General features: G+C 44.0%; 1 protein-coding gene across 1 annotated transcript in view; it reads left to right on the forward strand.

Annotated features, from left to right (window-relative positions):
- The window catches only part of ece2a (endothelin converting enzyme 2a), a 74,102-nt gene extending 59,188 nt beyond the window's left edge, over positions 1 to 14,914 (forward strand). The window contains exon 4 of the mRNA XM_030402022.1: positions 14,526 to 14,914. Within this exon, the coding sequence (XP_030257882.1) occupies positions 14,526 to 14,816 (291 nt within the window). The 3' untranslated portion in view covers positions 14,817 to 14,914. The remainder of the gene's footprint in view (positions 1 to 14,525) is intronic.
- The last annotated feature ends 1,971 nt before the right edge of the window (positions 14,915 to 16,885 follow it).

Below are 16,885 nucleotides of genomic sequence, written 5' to 3' on the forward strand. Positions count from 1 at the left end.
GATCTCACATGTCTCTCAATTTCAACAGTTAAATGCACGTTCCCGCCAAACCTGTGATTGACTCGGCTCATTACTTACAAACCATGTGTGTTTTACATTCCCGCTGCTGTAGTGTGTTGAGGTTTTGTGTCTTTTTTTTTCCTCCCACTTCCAGTTTCCATTCATTTGCATTCCACATTTAAATCCATTCAAACTGGCTTGATTTGTGAAATCCAGCAGTGAATGAATCACAGCGAGTGAATCAGCGCGCACTTAGCGCTCGGCAATAATGGAGAAAGTTGCTGTTTCATCCGTCGCCGCAGAACTAATTTTCAACTGCAGTACTTTGACCTAAAATGTACTGGCAGAAGACAACAAGACACAAATTGGACAGCAATGGCAACAAAATAATCATTCTCAAGTTAGTGCAGAAGCAGTGCAGAACAAAGGGAAGCAGCAAACAACAACAGTCGCGTCTGAATAGACAACTGGTCATTGATTGTAATTGTGGAGATTTTTCAGCTGTAACTCTAACGTTTAAAGACATATAGTCAAACACAGTGGCTGGACCTCTCTGACGTCTCACCTGTGCTTATTTCATGTAGTTTCATGTAATGTTTGCTTGCATATTTAAAAAAACAAATCTTCGACTTCCCAGACTAACTCCTCATTCTAGGTAAGTCTCAGTTTCTTAAGTATGTGACCCAGCAGCTAGATAAGGTCTCTCTATCCTAATGTTGGTAAAAGTATTGTTATTTGTGAGATATGAAAGAATCAAACAAGCAATTTGGATGAGTACACGTAAAAAGTAGCGTATCATCTCAGAGTTCCCAGAAGGAAGGAGTTGTTTATTGGCTTTTTTGGGGGCTTTCCACAAGGCTCAAGCTCCAAGACATCTCCTCGTAGGTGATTTTCTAAATTGATGTGCAGCATATACATCTGTGATCCTGTCGGGGCAACTGACAACCAGTCGCTGTCACCTAGTGCAGATGAGAGCTGGCCAAACACCAAGTTCGACACTTTTGATTTATTGTTTGCAAGCAAGAGCCACACATCAGCAGCGCATAGTCGTTGACTGAAGAGAGGCGGTCTCTCCTCATCCTTTGTAATAAAAAGAAAAAATACATTCAATTGTAACAGGCACAAGATTACATGTGATCTCTCTCAAAACACTATTCCAATCATCTCCACGTCTGCCTCATCATACACATAAACTTCTCATACACTTCAACCCTTGTTGGGTGTCTTACGTCAACCTAAGGTCAAAACACTTATACATCGAACCGACCCCTCTTCAGAATGAACTCCTTAACTACGTTCTTTTAAGTTAATTTTCACGGCACATTATACCATAAACAGTACGTGATTACATCCATTCAAACTCTGCAGCCACGTAGCTATCACATGACAGAACTCATGTTGGAAGCCCACAAACATAAATAATAATGTTCGATCTATATTGTTAAACGTCATATGTAAGAACAATATATCAAAGTCATTGTGTGTTTAGTTGCCTTCAAGTGAGAACCTGGACGAGGCATAGCGACGAAAGAATCAAGAGATCTAGTTTTGCGTCATTAATAATCAACTTAGTCTGCAATTATGTACACAATATGTGTATCAAAAGCACAAACAGATGAGCAGACTCGCTTTCTTGCACCCAAACTTGAAGAATAGATTAGCAAAAGTTGTTAAGTTTTTTTTTTTAATGTCTTTTTTCAGGTTGTTATGGAAACTGGCCTACCCACGGCTGCAGCAGCCCAGTGCTGCACGTGTGTTTTCTACCTCTAATTCTCTCCACAGTCACTCAGTCAATTAGTGCTACTGTTATTCAGCACAACAAAACCTGTTCTCTACTGTATTTTTAAGGGATTCATGTTTTGAATTAAAGTGCTTGCGTGAAGCAGCGGAGGACAGAGTAAATGCACCAGGGTCCTTTATCCATACATGAATTGACTTGATACTGTTATTTTTCTGAAAAAGCACTGTCTTAAATTCATTGGTTTCCGTCAGTGGGCTTTTCAGTTTGGAGTGAACTTTTGCTCCTCTTCCTCCTCGGATGGAACCTGAGAAAGGTAAAAACAATTTACTTGTTGCACTCATGACTAAATGTGGCCCTTCACAATTGCTGGGTACTACTTTTTTTTATTAGCCAAGCCAGCGAGTTAAAAGCAAAGGCGACCCACTACTGCTTTGTTGTAGAATGAGTCACTGGGAGGTCTCCGGTGGGTTGAGAGCAGTGGAGGAAGAGTCTTTCTCCGGGCGTCTGAGCTGAGTACTGGCCTAGAAATAATGGCAGGTAAAAAATAAATTCTAACATACAAGTGGTCAGATAAGGTGGAAAACTGGAACACATCGTTTTTACACAAAACTCAAGGATTCTTAGTCATCATAGAGCCAGTTCCTTTGCCCTAGTTACTGGTGCCAAAAATGCCTCCTCTCTGGATAACACTTTCTAATGTCTCTGAAACTTTTGGTCTCAAACACAAAACTCATGGCCGATATTTCGCTGGCTGTTGCTAATTGAACTTGGTTTCTTTCACACTGAGCTTAATTAGACCAAATTTGGCAAAATTGCAAAGCTCGCCATTGTCTAGCCAGAAAGGGCAATAATAACTACATGACTGGGTATTACAAAAACTGGAAGTAAAACACTTTCAACTTGTCGAATGCTCTTGTCAGCTCCTTATGTGTGCTAGCTTCCACAGTTTTCTCCTACAACTCTGGTAACACTGTTTTCCTGTCCTGCCTCAGTACAGCGACCAGGCAGAATTCAATCTGATCAAGTTCTGTTTGAGCTATGGATGAACGGGGGCCTATTGGGTACGAGCTCATGCACTGAGGATGTTAGGAGGGCCCTAGGCCAGACAGACATCTGTTTGAGTTAGCTGTTATTAATTCTTTGCGAAAGTAAAACCACTATAGTAAGACACAAAACAAATAAAGAAAAGGACAATAAAAAGGTCAAAATCAACTCCAAAGAAAAAAAATCAACACACAGCTACCACAAAGAGACACAAAACAACTCCAGAGACACACAACTACCACAAAGAGACACAAAAGGACTACAAAGACAGACACACAACTACCACAAAGAGAAACAAAAGGACTACAAAGAGATACACATCTACAACATAGACATACAAAACAACTCCAAAGAGACAAAAAGCTACCACAAAGAGACACAAAACAACTCCAAAGAGAGAGACACAGCTACCACAAAGAGACTCAAAACAACTCCAAAGAGAGACACACAACTACCACAAAGAGAAACAAAAGGACTACAAAGAGATACACATCTACAACATAGACATACAAAACAACTCCAAAGAGACAAAAGGCTACCACAAAGAGACACAAAACAACTCCAAAGAGAGAGACACAGCTACCACAAAGAGACTCAAAACAACTCCAAAGAGAGACACACAACTACCACAACTACCACAAAGAGAAACAAAAGGACTACAAAGAGATACACCAACAACTACCACAACTACCACAAAGAGAAACAAAAGGACTACAAAGAGATACACATCTACAACATAGACATACAAAACAACTCCAAAGAGACACACAGCTACCACAAAGAGATACAAAACAACTCCAAAAAGACACACAGCTACCACAAAGAGACACAAAACAACTCCAAAGAGCCACACAGCTACCACAAAGAGACACAAAACAACTCCAAAGAGACAAAAAGCTACCACAAAAATATGTAAAACAACGCCAAAGAAACAAACAGCTACCACAAAGAGACACAAAGGACTACAAAGCAGGGGCGGTTCTAGGGAGGGGCCAACAGGGGCCAGTGCCCCCGTAACTCCGAGTCTGGACCCCCCTGTGGCCCCCCTGACAGTGAGTCTGCATTAATAATACAATGACAGATTTCTTGCAATGATTTTGTTTTGAAGGGAAAGGCAGAAATAAAGTGTCTCAGCAGTTTACTACCCAATCAAAATAGCTGAAATTGTAAACACTGTTTTGTCTGAATGAGGGATGTATCTTTTTTTCCGGGTTGTATGTGCCCCCTAACAAAAAAGCCGGCCCCAACCTGGCCCCCCTATTAAAACATTTAATACAACAAAACAATTAAAACAACTACAGAGAGACATGCAACTACCACAAATACACACAAAACATTTACCAGGGGACACACATCTAAACCAAAGGGATACATAAACGATCAATGGATCAAGCTAATATCACAGGGTATTAGTGTTTTACAAAGTCAGCTAACAGACTGACAGCAATATTCCTGCAATTTTTAAATCAAACAGACTAAATGTGTACTTTTCTCACATTCGGGCGATCTTGAAGAAAAAGTGGCAGCCATCATTTCTAGGGTCAGATATTTCTTGTGAAGTTCATTGACAAGTTAGTAGTAGTAGTAGTTTAAAAAGACAGACAAGAGTACTCCCTCAGAGCTGCCTTGGAAGCAGCGAGGTGGTTCCGGTGCCAATGTCTTTGGTTTCACGTCCAGAGGCTTCCCTGTGCTACTGGCCTAGTGAAAGGCCTGGACTGTGTTAGTGTGCTGCTGGAACCTCCACCGGGCTGTCCTGTCCCCCTTCCCCGTCCCGCGGGAGACCCCTTCAGCAGCCAGACACACTGGCCCATTTTACTTCCTTTTTTCTGCCTGCCTCTCTCACTGCGTCTCCCTCCTTCTCCAGCTGCTGCCAAGCTCTTTATCTCTGGGTCGCCATTAAAAAGGAGAGACAGACGCTTTGAATTTGAAGATTTTATTGAAGTTTCTGTTTTGGCTCTGGATCTGTCCGCGATATCTGTCGCTCTTGATTGATTGGCTTTTAAGATATGAAACGTGAAACTGAAAAATATATTAGCTATGTAGTGGCTGTTTATGGCTGAAAACTAATCATATAAAGTCGGAAAGAATAAGCTGCTGTGTAATTGTTGCTAAATAGAGAATGACAACAATAAACTAATCACCCAGCGGCTGCTGACGTAAGTCTCCCCACAAGAACTTGGATAATGGATAATTACATAGAAGTGCCACCAAGGGCTTGATAAGTGTAATACGTGTCCTGGGCTTTAAAAGCATCAGATCCAAAGGCTGTGAGGCAAAGAGAGGGGGACACCATCCCTCTCCCAGCTGCTCACGTTTTGCTCCAGTTTCTCGGCAGCTCATATTCCTCTGAGTTTTACTATTTTTTGAACTGTTCTGAAATGCAGATGAGTTTATTAATCACACATTCGCTGACTCTGTGCCTTCCCATCCAAGTTTTCTCACCAAAGTGTGCATAATTTTTTCATCACTCTGCACCAAAAATAGCAAACATTGCTCGAGTCATTTAGCATATTTGACCGCAGTGAAATGCTGCTTTCTATAACTTTGACTGCTGTGAAGAAGTGACCGTGGATAAAGGCGAGTTTTTTTTAGAAAAAGTAAACACAAGCTAATGCTCACACAAACTGTTTGTAAAGGCATAAAAGCCAGTGCGAGGATGCTGGGAGCATGACAGTGGGCGAGTGTGGGTGTCTGAAGTGTGTCTCTGTCTTTCGGCGCCGGTGTGAAAAGTAGTTCGGTAATTAAAACAAACCTCTCTCCGGTCCCCGATGGAAAGGGAAGGCTGAAAGGCTGAGGAGGGAGTGGGAGAGATAAAGAAGAAAGGAGAGATAAAAGCCAGAGACGGTTATTTTTGATGGAAAGGGAAGAAAGGGAGGTTTTTAATTTTAGCTCGGCGTGCCGGATTGCCAGAGGGGGAGAATGTGGCAGCCTGTATGCGAAGATGCTGATCGGTTAGACGGCGGTCCGACGCACTCGCACAGGCCGCACAATACACACACTGACATCGCATCGCACAGCAGGGGCACGCTGCTGAGAAATCTCCCTCAAGACAAGAGTTTCCCTCGTTTCAAGGGAAACGACCGGACGAGGCTTTCAGAGAGCGCTTCGTAAACACATCAGCAGTGACCCAGATGAGCTACATTTATTGTTTAAGAAAATAGCCTTTATTCACCTCAAGTCAACCCACTAATTAGGCTGCTGAGAAAATACTTTTCTGACGCACAGTCTTGCTCGTCGGCAGACAGAAAAAGCCTCAAATTCCCAGCGAAATGATGTTTATCTCCACTGTAAACATTCAGTGTGGTTTTGTGTCTCTCGAGCTGTATTCTCAGCTCGTTATCTGAACTTTCCGGCAATCCTCCTCGCCTAACGAAGGGCACGAGCTCCACTGCTCTGCTGCCTGTTGTGTTTTTTTTTGTTTTTTGTTTTTCGAGAGGTGTCCCGTTCTGACCTACATACGTTACCGTGACCAGCGCTAAAAAACTTTTTGTCTCCATGACAACGCCGGGTGTGAGGGAGGGATGCGCCTACTTTTGAAAAGGCAGGATGTTGTTGTCTTCATACGGCAGCACGAGCCCCCGCAAGCCCACACAACCCGCGCTCGGATTCATATCAGCCTAGAGATTTCCATCTTTTTCTATATGTTCACTTGAGCGCTAACAAGCCCTTTTTTTATTTTTTTGTCGTGGAAAAGGCAAGGGCGGATGGATGTTGAGAGAACAGGAGAGGGAGGGGGGGGGTCTCTGATGTATAATTTATCCGTGCTAGTGGGTGGGCGGAGGACATGGGGTGTGATCTGGGTGAGGGGAGGAAAGGTGGGTGGGCAGAATGGAGAAGTCAGGGATGTTGGAGGAGGGTGGAGGAGGGGGAACCCAAACACTCGCACGTTTTCCCCGTTATCCGTCACTGTGCCAAGTACTGTAAGTCTTCCGGTGGGAATCTGGGTCTGTAGATCAGAGCAAACAGACTTGGAAAAAAACTGAGGGTGTTTTTATGTTTTGTGTCAATTTTTTTTTAAATCAAAGCATGTTTCCTTTCCGGACGAGACTCTTTGCCTGGGCAGCAACAGCCCACTCGCTCAGGCAAATTTTATACTCGTACAAAATCAAGCTCCTTCAGGGCAGATGGTGCCGTATAGCGTTTGCACATTTGGCTCTCGGAGGCAGAAGCTTGGAGACAGAAGAAGAGAAGAGGAGCGTTAAAACAGGGATAGAGGGATGGAGGAAACCAAGCAGGCTGTTGCACCCCTGGAGGGTAGAGCAGATCTGCTTTGTTAGGAGACCGCCGATGAGACCTCATTCTCTCACCCCTCCCTCCCATCGTTATTCTCTCACCACCCCTACGTTCCTCCATGATCCTCTCACCCACTCCCGCTTCATTCCTTTTTTTTTTTTTTTTCCCTCCTCGAGACGTTTACACGTTTTTGCCATCCACATGCCTGGCTGCAGGCTACGGGGTGAGGTGAAATGGAAAAGGAAGAGAGAGGCAGTTGATTTCAACAACCATTCCTTCAGGGAGGGGATGGGGCGGGCGGGGGCTGCCGAGCTACACGAGACCAGTAAACAACCTCCGAGGAGATGGGAGAAAAATGTATAAATAATGATCTGAAATATGACCTAAATAAAAAAGCACACCTCCTCCCTGTTTCTCTCTGCCCCAGTTCAGCTATGTGTTTGCCTGTGCATGTTAAGTGTGCATGTGGGCTTTGTTCTGTGTGTGTGTGTGTGTGTGTGTACAGTATCTCTGAAGGAGACAGTAGGCAGTGGTTCGAAACGAGTCTGCTGACCAGAGATAGCACTCTGTTGTTGTCTCTGCCCGCTGATCAGCACCGCATCACCCACAGCGAGGTGGGTGCACGCACACATAAAGGTACACGGAGGATCCACCTCTGCTCTCACTAATCATCCCCCGCACGAAAAAAAAGCCTCCATCGTCCCTTCAGAACAAACAGTAACTGATTTCTGAGAAGCGTAGCGGACTACGCATCCCAGCCTGACCAGTCACAGCTGCCGTCCCACTTTTATTAACATCAATATCCATCCATCATTCATGCATCTTGTCATGGTAACATTTGTGCACGTTTCTATTTACAGAACCTTTCCTAGAAGTTTTTATCAGTCAAGTTGTGAGTGATTTAGAAAAACATAAAGTAATAATCCGCTTCAGCTTTCCAGGATCTTTGTAGATGGGAAGTCGAAAGCTAAAAAAGAGAATCGGAGCAGAGAAAAGTTTTGACCAGAAAAATCCAAAGGGATCCACCTTCTACTTTTTATTTGTTGCAATTAAAGTTAACAAGAACTAACAAAAGATCTTACCCTTCAACTAAAAGGTCTCCATAATGTTGTTGGACACTGAGCAACCTGAGCCGGTCATTACTTTAAATGTGTTTACTTTGATTGGTTACTAATCAACCGCACTTCTTGAAACAACATGTGATTTTTTTAACTTTAAAGTAACAGCTTCAAAATCATGTTGATGGTCTAGTGTACTTGTAGCTGACCAATTTCATAAATTGTTGTCCCCATTAGTTGTTTGGACTTTAAAACACAGGAACAAAGGTCTAGGATGAAAAATACTGGAGTTATTGAACCTCATCTCATGGAGTTGAACAGCAAACAGGGCAGAGGGAGAGTTGAAGTTGTGATGGAGGCTGTCAGGTGTGTTTTACAACTCAAGAAAAAAGCATTAATTGGACATTGAGTTTACTTAATACTGTCGCCAACACCATGAATAAACTTCTTCATCTCCTCTCTCAAGAATCTATGCCATTAAGAGTTCCTTTTAGTTTGTTGATCAGATGAAGGGAACTTGAGGACAGCTGTCGTAAATCATCTAATAGATGCATTGATGTAGGAAGAATAGAAAGGATGACCGTGTGTGACTTTTTCTCCCTCTGGAGCCACAAATTACTTTTTTGAATCTCAGATGAACCCAGATTATGTAACCTGAAGGTCCTGCAGAGTGGATCCACAGAGTGAGATGTGACCGCCCGCCACCCGAATCCTCATCTGACCACCGTTATCTCATGTACAGTATCTTAAGGCCAACCGAAAGCTCAGAGAGGCGAGAATAGAGCGAACAGAGGATGAGTATTATTGCAATCCCGTAAGGACAGGAAGACAAAGCCGTGAATAGGAGAAACTGAGGACATACACCTGGAGAAAGAGAGGCTGCCGAGGAGATGAAATGCCATTCATCTTTGGATCGACAGCTTATCTTCTCTCTGACTAATCCAGAAAAGGTCAGGCAGTGACTCAGACTGACGTATACAAAGTTAATAATTCAAATTTATTTCAAATCATTTATTTCTCCCAACCCAAAGTCTGTCGTGCCCACCAAGCTCATTCTTAGTGGGGTCGATCACAATGTTCTGATTGTTAAGCTGCTTTTAAACCCCCAAAAAAGGGCAGCTGCAGCTTGTTATGGTGTTGCATCATCGGTTTGGTTTGGCAACAACTGAAACTGAAAGTGGGAAAAATGGACAACTTTCACCCGGCTGCGTTTCCAAGTGATGCAAGTGTTGGTGTCACAGTCGGACAGAAAAAAACAGATCATTAATCAAGATCCTGAGTGGAGGAACTCCCAACAACACCGGACAAAACACAACTTTATTCATTCATTTAGTCCAACAAAGATCCAACATTAGAGATCTGGTGTCTGGACCCTGTTCGTGACAGCCCAATGAAGCCAAAAAAAAGCTCGACTTCCCAAATATTAACCGGATCTTCCACGTTGTAGGGCCCATAGAGGGCGTGCGCTGGAGGCTTCCGCTGGTCAGCTGGCCGACTTTTAGTTTAGCCTCTGACTAACTTAAAAGGGGATAAAGCGATTTAATTGTGCAGCTGCTCCACTGACTCAAAGTGGCTCAAGGTTACATTACCGTACATTCACGTGATGTTGTAATTACAGGGTTTGGCCACTATGAAAAACGACTTCAGAGCCTGTTGCTGTTCCTGAGAGAACCTGTGCAAGATTGCAGACATAATAGCATCATGAAATTGAGGAAAACAATGAATACTATCGCATGCTGACTATCGTTCATATACAATAAAATGATAAACGACGTCCTACCACATCTCAAGATGGCCGTGGGGTTACCTGGAATTCCTCACGTGGGACCTTGACTCCGGATCTCACATTACCTCTTTGTTGCAGTGCACTCAAGACAGGTCAGGTCACTTAGACACGAGCTTCCGCCACCACGCTGAATAATTCAGGAGAGGCCATGATGCTGTGTGTGTGTGTGTGTCTGTGTGTGTGTGTGAGAGCGCGAGCCGTGATGGAGTGTGGGTGTTGAGGAATCGAATCAGTAGAGTGTGAGTGTGTGAAGATGGGCACTAACAGAGTGGTTTCCTCTGTCTTCTTGGAGAAGCCCTGTGGCCCACTTAGGATCAGCTTACAGGCGTCTGCCTGAGAGTGGACGGGGGGGAAACTGACTCAGTGTTTTTGGGGATGCTGTTTCCTTACTCCAGTGTTTGGGTGTAGCAGCCAGCGAGCCCTCACTCACCTGTTGATCCGAGACATTTTTGCGGCTTATCTACACGTCCTGAAAAATGCGCTCTTATCTTTCTTTCTGTAAGTCGAACACTTGTTTTTCTGCTGCATTCAGGGAGCAGATGAACATCCGACCCGCCACTGTTGATGCTTCATATCGTAATAATACCACCACTCTGATGTGTGTGTGTGTGTGTGTGAGAGATGATTTACATTGTGCCAGAGCCTTTATCGTAGTGAGTGTGCCGATAACGTACGGAATGTGTGTAAATATGACTCACCGCACTCGATGCATCATTCTCTCGTTCTCGTAAGGATTTCCTGTGAGTGCACGCATGCACTCACGCCGTTGCAGCTGAGTGTGTGAGAATCACGGCCAGTAACGTTTCCTGCAAACGCACCTAAAGTGGGCAGGGGTATTAAGGGTGCGAAACATAGCAGGATGTGCTGTTTGAAGCAGCCCTCCGGCTGCCAGCCGAGCCGTCAAGCAGGCCGTGGTTATAGCTGAGCTGCTCGCTATAGTTCAGTGTCATCTCGGGTTGCAATGACGTCAGTCCTCCGACCAAGAGTGACATAAGGCTCTGGAGTTACACTGCACAGGTACAGAGGGTGCACCCATACATCTCAGTGGCATGAATAATTGCTGAAGGGGTGAAGTCAGGATGATGCACTTTGTTAACTCCCCTCTCTTGGTTTACTGTCCTTTTTGTGACCTGGCCTTCTGAGGGGAAACTGTCGCAACGTCATATTTAAGGTTATAAGGCCGAAAATATGCTCCGCACTGTTGGCTTTAAACCTGATATATTTTTACACTGACATTGACCCAGAAAAAAGCACTCTGTAATAAAAGGGTCAATCACAGCACCAAAATTGCAACAACGAAAAAAGAATAACACCTATGTCTGCAGCTCAGCGGTTTGGCCTTGCGTAACCCGCGTATTTAATCCCAGCTGTTTTAGCAACAAAGCTCCTTTAAGCACATCGCACTCTACCTGAACACTGCCAGATGGCAGGCAGACGGCTTCAGTGACTATAGACAAACATCCAGCACATAAAGAGACCCAACGTTTCTGGTTTGGATTAAAACCAGACCAGGAGTAAATCAGTGTCGTGTTGGCAGGGAATCTGTCAGTTTGGTTTCAGCGTTTTTAGGTTTCCTAATGAAGAGTGATTGATTATTTTAGCTTTAAGGTAAAATGTGTTGTTTTGAGAGAGATTATGTTTGTATGCTGCAATACCGTCAGTCACCCAGTGTCAGATAAGAATATCAAGAGAGAGAGAGTTAGCCTAGCGCTGTCAAAGGCAAAAGTAATATGCCTTTCAACAGCTCCAAAGGCTTATACGTTTTGTATCTTACATATGTTGTTGTTGTTGTGTGTAGGGTAAAGTTTTAGTAGCCCACAAGACATTTGTGGAGCTTCACAGCCAAACAGTGTTGCCGTATTTTCCTGAACAACTGAAGTAAATGGGGACTTGTTTTGAAACCTAAACAAAAAAATTGCAAAAAAAAACAACAAAAAAAACACAATATGGCTCAATACTCTGGAGTATGGACTCTGGAGTCTGGCTTGATACCCGGAATCCCAGAGATCCCAAATTGATTTTAAAAAGACGTTATTTACACTGTTATTTAAACAGAAGTCTTTATCTCCCAAGATGGAAGCGTCAGTCGTCGTCACAGCCCGTCTGAAATGGGTGCAGGAGCTTAGCCACGCATTGAGGGTGTAAATAACTTTTTTTGTGTGTGTGTGTGTGTGTGTGTGAAAGGTGATCTTGTCCTTTAAGCTCAACTGAAGACATCCTGCATAAAAGAATCTTCAACATTTTTCGGAAAATAGGCCCGTTCACTGTTTTAGATGTGGAGTGTTCCTCTTAAAATTGCAGATTAGGAAAATTCATGGCGCTCATCACATATTAACGCTCGAGCTATATTTTGCCCTGAAGAGGAACATTTGTTCCACTTAATGTGAGTTTTCACCCGACAGCTGAGTTGAGATGTGCAAGTTAAGAAATGAGACTGTTGATTCTGTATGAAGAGAATTTAGTATTTGGTTCAGGAACACTTACGATATCTGGGCAAAAAAAAACAAACATATTTTGTCCAAACTTAAAGTTCCTCTCTCTGCTTCTGTGTGTTTTCATCAGGCGTGACCTAATCCAGATCAGCAGGCCCCTTTCCCCTCCATTTTTTGTGCATTATATTACTCATTCTCTCCCATATCCAGCGCCCCCTCCACCCTTCCTCTCGCTTTTCTTCCATGTCACAGTGGAGAGTGAATAATTCATGATCGGGCTGCTTGCTGGTGGAGATGAAATCATGTGAGAAGAGCAGGATACACGTGCTCATCTCAGAGCGACCCTTCTCTCCAAAGACCCGGAGAGAGCGCGGAGGGGGGAGCCGCTGTGCTCCTCCACGGCGCGTTGCACAGGCCGCTACTACTACTCCGTCCTGGCTGCATTACATTACCTCGGCGGCTTTCATGACGGTCACACGTGAGCCCTTCGAAGCCCAGGCATGGAGCCATCCACAGAGACCAGGCAGGAGCTTGTCACGGCACTTTACAGTGAGAGGCTTGAATCATGAATAAGCTCATGAATTATGAATTTTCACATGTTCATAATTAGTTAACCGGTCCCTTGAAACAGTAGATGTCCACGTGCTGTTCATCTTCAATTAGACAAAAAAGTGGACTATTTGCAGAGCTCAGATATGTTTTTTCAAGCTCTTCCAAATCAGTTCAGTGTTTTTCAATGTTGAGATTCCAGTCAAACAACGTCCTCACTCTGCAAGGAAGTAAGTCTGAAGTCTTGCTTTGATGTCAAGAACCCAAATTTAGGCAAACAGGTCTGAAATCAAGTTCAAAACTTCCATTACCTGCTCCTTAACAGCAGCAACGACACCATAGCTCAGATTAGAAAGTGACAGTGGTGGATTCAGGATGTTTGAGTGGCAGGATGACGTAGGACACCAGTATCTAGATAGTCGCCTGAATTAGCCAAGTCATAGTTGGTCAGAGAGAATTTGCAGCCTCAACTTGCCTTTCATAGGGAAGCCTTAAAAGTCGTTGCAACTCACATAGTGTTTTTTGAACCTTAAGTATTGTGTGTTGATGTACGGGTTTTTGTTGACCAAAGCATTGTCATTTTATGCCACTTTAATTGGCTACTGACGGACTCAAAGTTTTCATTTGTTTTTATTAAATCATTTGGAATGTAAAGTCACTTAAAGGTGAAAGTTAAGTCACTGGTTGCAAATAGTGTCAATTCTTTTTTCTTTTTTCTTTTTTTGGTCAAGACCTGTCGATACTGACTCGAGTCCACGTCACGTGACCCAAGCTGTTGTTTATTTGCAGGTTCATGCTCACTTGTTGCCATTAAACCTGCTTGTCTGCCTGTAATCGCTCTGTGGCGATGTGTTGGGACAACATGCGGTCCCAGTTTACATGTTGATGTCAGAAATACAGTAAGTTTGTTGCCCACAGCTCAGAGCTCTGCAGATTATGTCTCTTCACTGCGACATGCACACTTCTGTCTCTGGAGAAACTCCCTCCAGCTAAATGCGTCTCTGCATGCTTGTGTCAGTTTTCATTTTCTGTGTGTGTGTGTGTGTGTGTGTGTGTGTGTGTGTGTGTGTGTGTGTGTGTGCTCGGGCTCTGCAGCCCTCTGAAGCTCACTGTGTCGCGATGCACACGTGTATCTCGCACGAAGGATCAACACACTGGAGTGTTGACGGACCCAGAACAACAATTATTCATACGGAGGGACCTTCACAGTTTTCCTGCTGTCACGCTGTGTTATCGGCCTGCATGGCTGAGCAGCCCGCCCGCTGCAGAACGTTTGCTCTGGCTTACAGCGATGCAGTGTGCCTGACTGGGGAGATGCCTTTTTATAAGGGAATTTGTTATTTGACCGATGTGTAGAAGGACTATGACACAGGTCGTCGCCCTGTGGCACACCTTTTGCATCATGTCGCCAAGAAAAGTTCTAATAAAATATAATATGCCTTAAAAACCTGCAAGTTTTTATGACTTTTGCAACATGTTCCATTGTACGGATGAAATGAATACATCCATTGATTGTGAGTGATTTGATGGCTGAAATTCAGTTATGAAACGTAGAAATGATCGCGTGCACTGTGATGGCAGCACTTTCAAATGATTCAGCAGGCTGCTCAGGTAGAGGTAGAGGTATTTGGTTACTTTATAGTCTTCTAATACTCTTCGTCTTCTCTTTTTTTCTTACCCAGATCAGTCGCTGCTTGAAGCCCGGAGGACGATTCGTCTCCATCACCTTCCACAGCCCCTTCCTCAGGAAACGCCTCTACGCTCGCGCCGAGTATAACTGGTCGATAAAGAAGTTCAGTTACGACGGAGGTTTTGAATATTTCGTGTATGTAATGACCAAAGGAGAGGAGCTCAGCCCAGAGGATGCAGCGCTGGAGAAAAAGCTGCTGGATGATGCCAAATCTCCACCTGCCAAGGTCACCACATTACACACTGAGCCTGACGAGGACTTCCTGTCCAACATTGACTTGTAAAATTCTGGACTATCTATTGAAATTTTAGTAAAACATTGTCTGTGATATATTTATACATCTGTACTGATCATGTGTCTTCATAAAATAATCAAAAATCATTGCCGAGGGATTTTACTTTGTTCTCTGTGAACGACAAATACAAACTAAGGAGCTGATTGACTCAACCACTTTTATTCAACACTAATTTTTCTACTACTACTTTTTTTTTGTGCAAGCATCAGCTCTAGATGTCTTTTCTCATAGTCAACATCATCCCTGCAGTCATGGTCTTGACCGATCGTGAAATAAAATCCAGAGTTCTCTTTGTCTGAGACAGAGACCAGCACAAGTGAAAACGTGGTTGACCAGAGGCCAGACCTTGTAAAAAGACGGATCTCGAGTACTACAACACTACAACAGAACATATATCAGGCTGAAAACAGGCTCAAACAATCCACTGACTTTGAGACATGAAACGGTGTAGGTACCAGATGTGCTCGGCTCGCCAGATTGGCTCGCGGTCCTGCGCTTACAGATGGCTGCACGGCGGTCAGACATTATGAGTGGTTGTACTCATGGTACCTTCCAAAGTTTACAGAAATTAAGGAGATGAAGAAGAAGAAATATATATGTGGTCTGTACGTCTGTATGGACCGATGTATTTATTTTAAATGTAAATATTGAAGTTGGTATTTATTTCGATTTGAAACAGTAACACCGTCTCTCTTCATTGTACAAACTGATTATGTTAGTGCACTTTGTTTAAGATCGTCTTATGTTTAGGGGGTTGGAGAAAGATCTCGGTTTGGGTCGAAATGATCGCTCTCGCAAGAACTTTTCTCGGGTCTGGAAGACGCCATCAGCAAGTCCAGGACCCTGAGCCGGTCTGGCAGGCTGAGCACATCAGGTTTCTACACAGGAAGTGCAAACATCCTAACTTAATTTTGTGGTTTCAGGACTCATTACCGCGGCACCGTATGGCACCACAAAGACGGTGCCCCTGACTGAGTCTTTGCAGCAGCATCGCCTGTCATAATATCGTTTTACACAGGCCCTATGTCTTTATGTGATTGTATTGTTTTATCTCACTCAGTTGGATTGTGATGGAAGCAGTGATTTGTAGTAATGTTAACTACAGCTTCAGTTCTGGTGCAGATCATAATCCGAACTGTCATAAATCAATGTTTACATCCCAGCGTCTTTAACTCTTCTGTCTGCATACAGTGTGTGTGTGAGAGCTGCAGCGCGGCACAAGCCTGCCCGCGTTGCACAATTTGCAAGACAAACTGGCACGTCTAGACAGAGTACATAGCAGCGGCGGCGGCCTGCATGTAAAGTCAGTGTTTAAGTCTATTAATATGTCAGTCAGAGTCTCTCCTCCTGTTGGGGTTGTCTCTATCTGTCCCACGTCTACTTGAGATTCCAGACAAAAGCTGCTAATGGAGATATGCAGTGTGTCTGACACACCTGTCAAACACGGTGCCGCTGCTGCGTGTGGGCACATGCACATGCACATACAAGTCATAGTGCGCCCCGCGTGTTATTTGTTGAGGGAACATGAGACGGGTCTCTGGTCCTGTGCTCGCTGCTGCTTAAATATAGACCAGAGAGAGAGAGAGGGAGAGAGGGAGAGTCGGGGTGTGCAGACAGGCAGGAAGGCTGGTGACTGGAGGAGGAGGAGGAGGGGGACCACATTGATAAAGTAGAAATCATTTATTTTTAATTCCCCACTGAGATCTAATTACCGCCTATTTTTAAGACTTGGGGGAGAGAGAGAGAGAGAGAAAAAAAAAAAAAGGTGTGTGATTTTTCAGATGGCTCCTCTTTCGTTTCCATGATTTTTCCGCCGGTGTGACCTGGAAGTTTGTTTGACCTCAGCTGCGGTGTTGACAAAAACGCTCAAGTTTTACGTGCGCAGAAACTCTCCTGGAGCTTCAGATCATAACAGGTGTCCCTCTCTGTCATGAGGCTGTCTTTTGACTACTACTGCTGCCGTGCTTGTTAAGCCTTCTGTTTCTCCTGCAACATACATGCACTTTATGATGGTAACAGCATGAGCGACCGCCTGAAATTCAGCCACGATGCCTTGA

The sequence above is a fragment of the Sparus aurata genome, chromosome 21, assembly GCF_900880675.1.
Source record: "Sparus aurata chromosome 21, fSpaAur1.1, whole genome shotgun sequence".
Taxonomy (NCBI): Eukaryota; Metazoa; Chordata; class Actinopteri; order Spariformes; family Sparidae; genus Sparus; species Sparus aurata.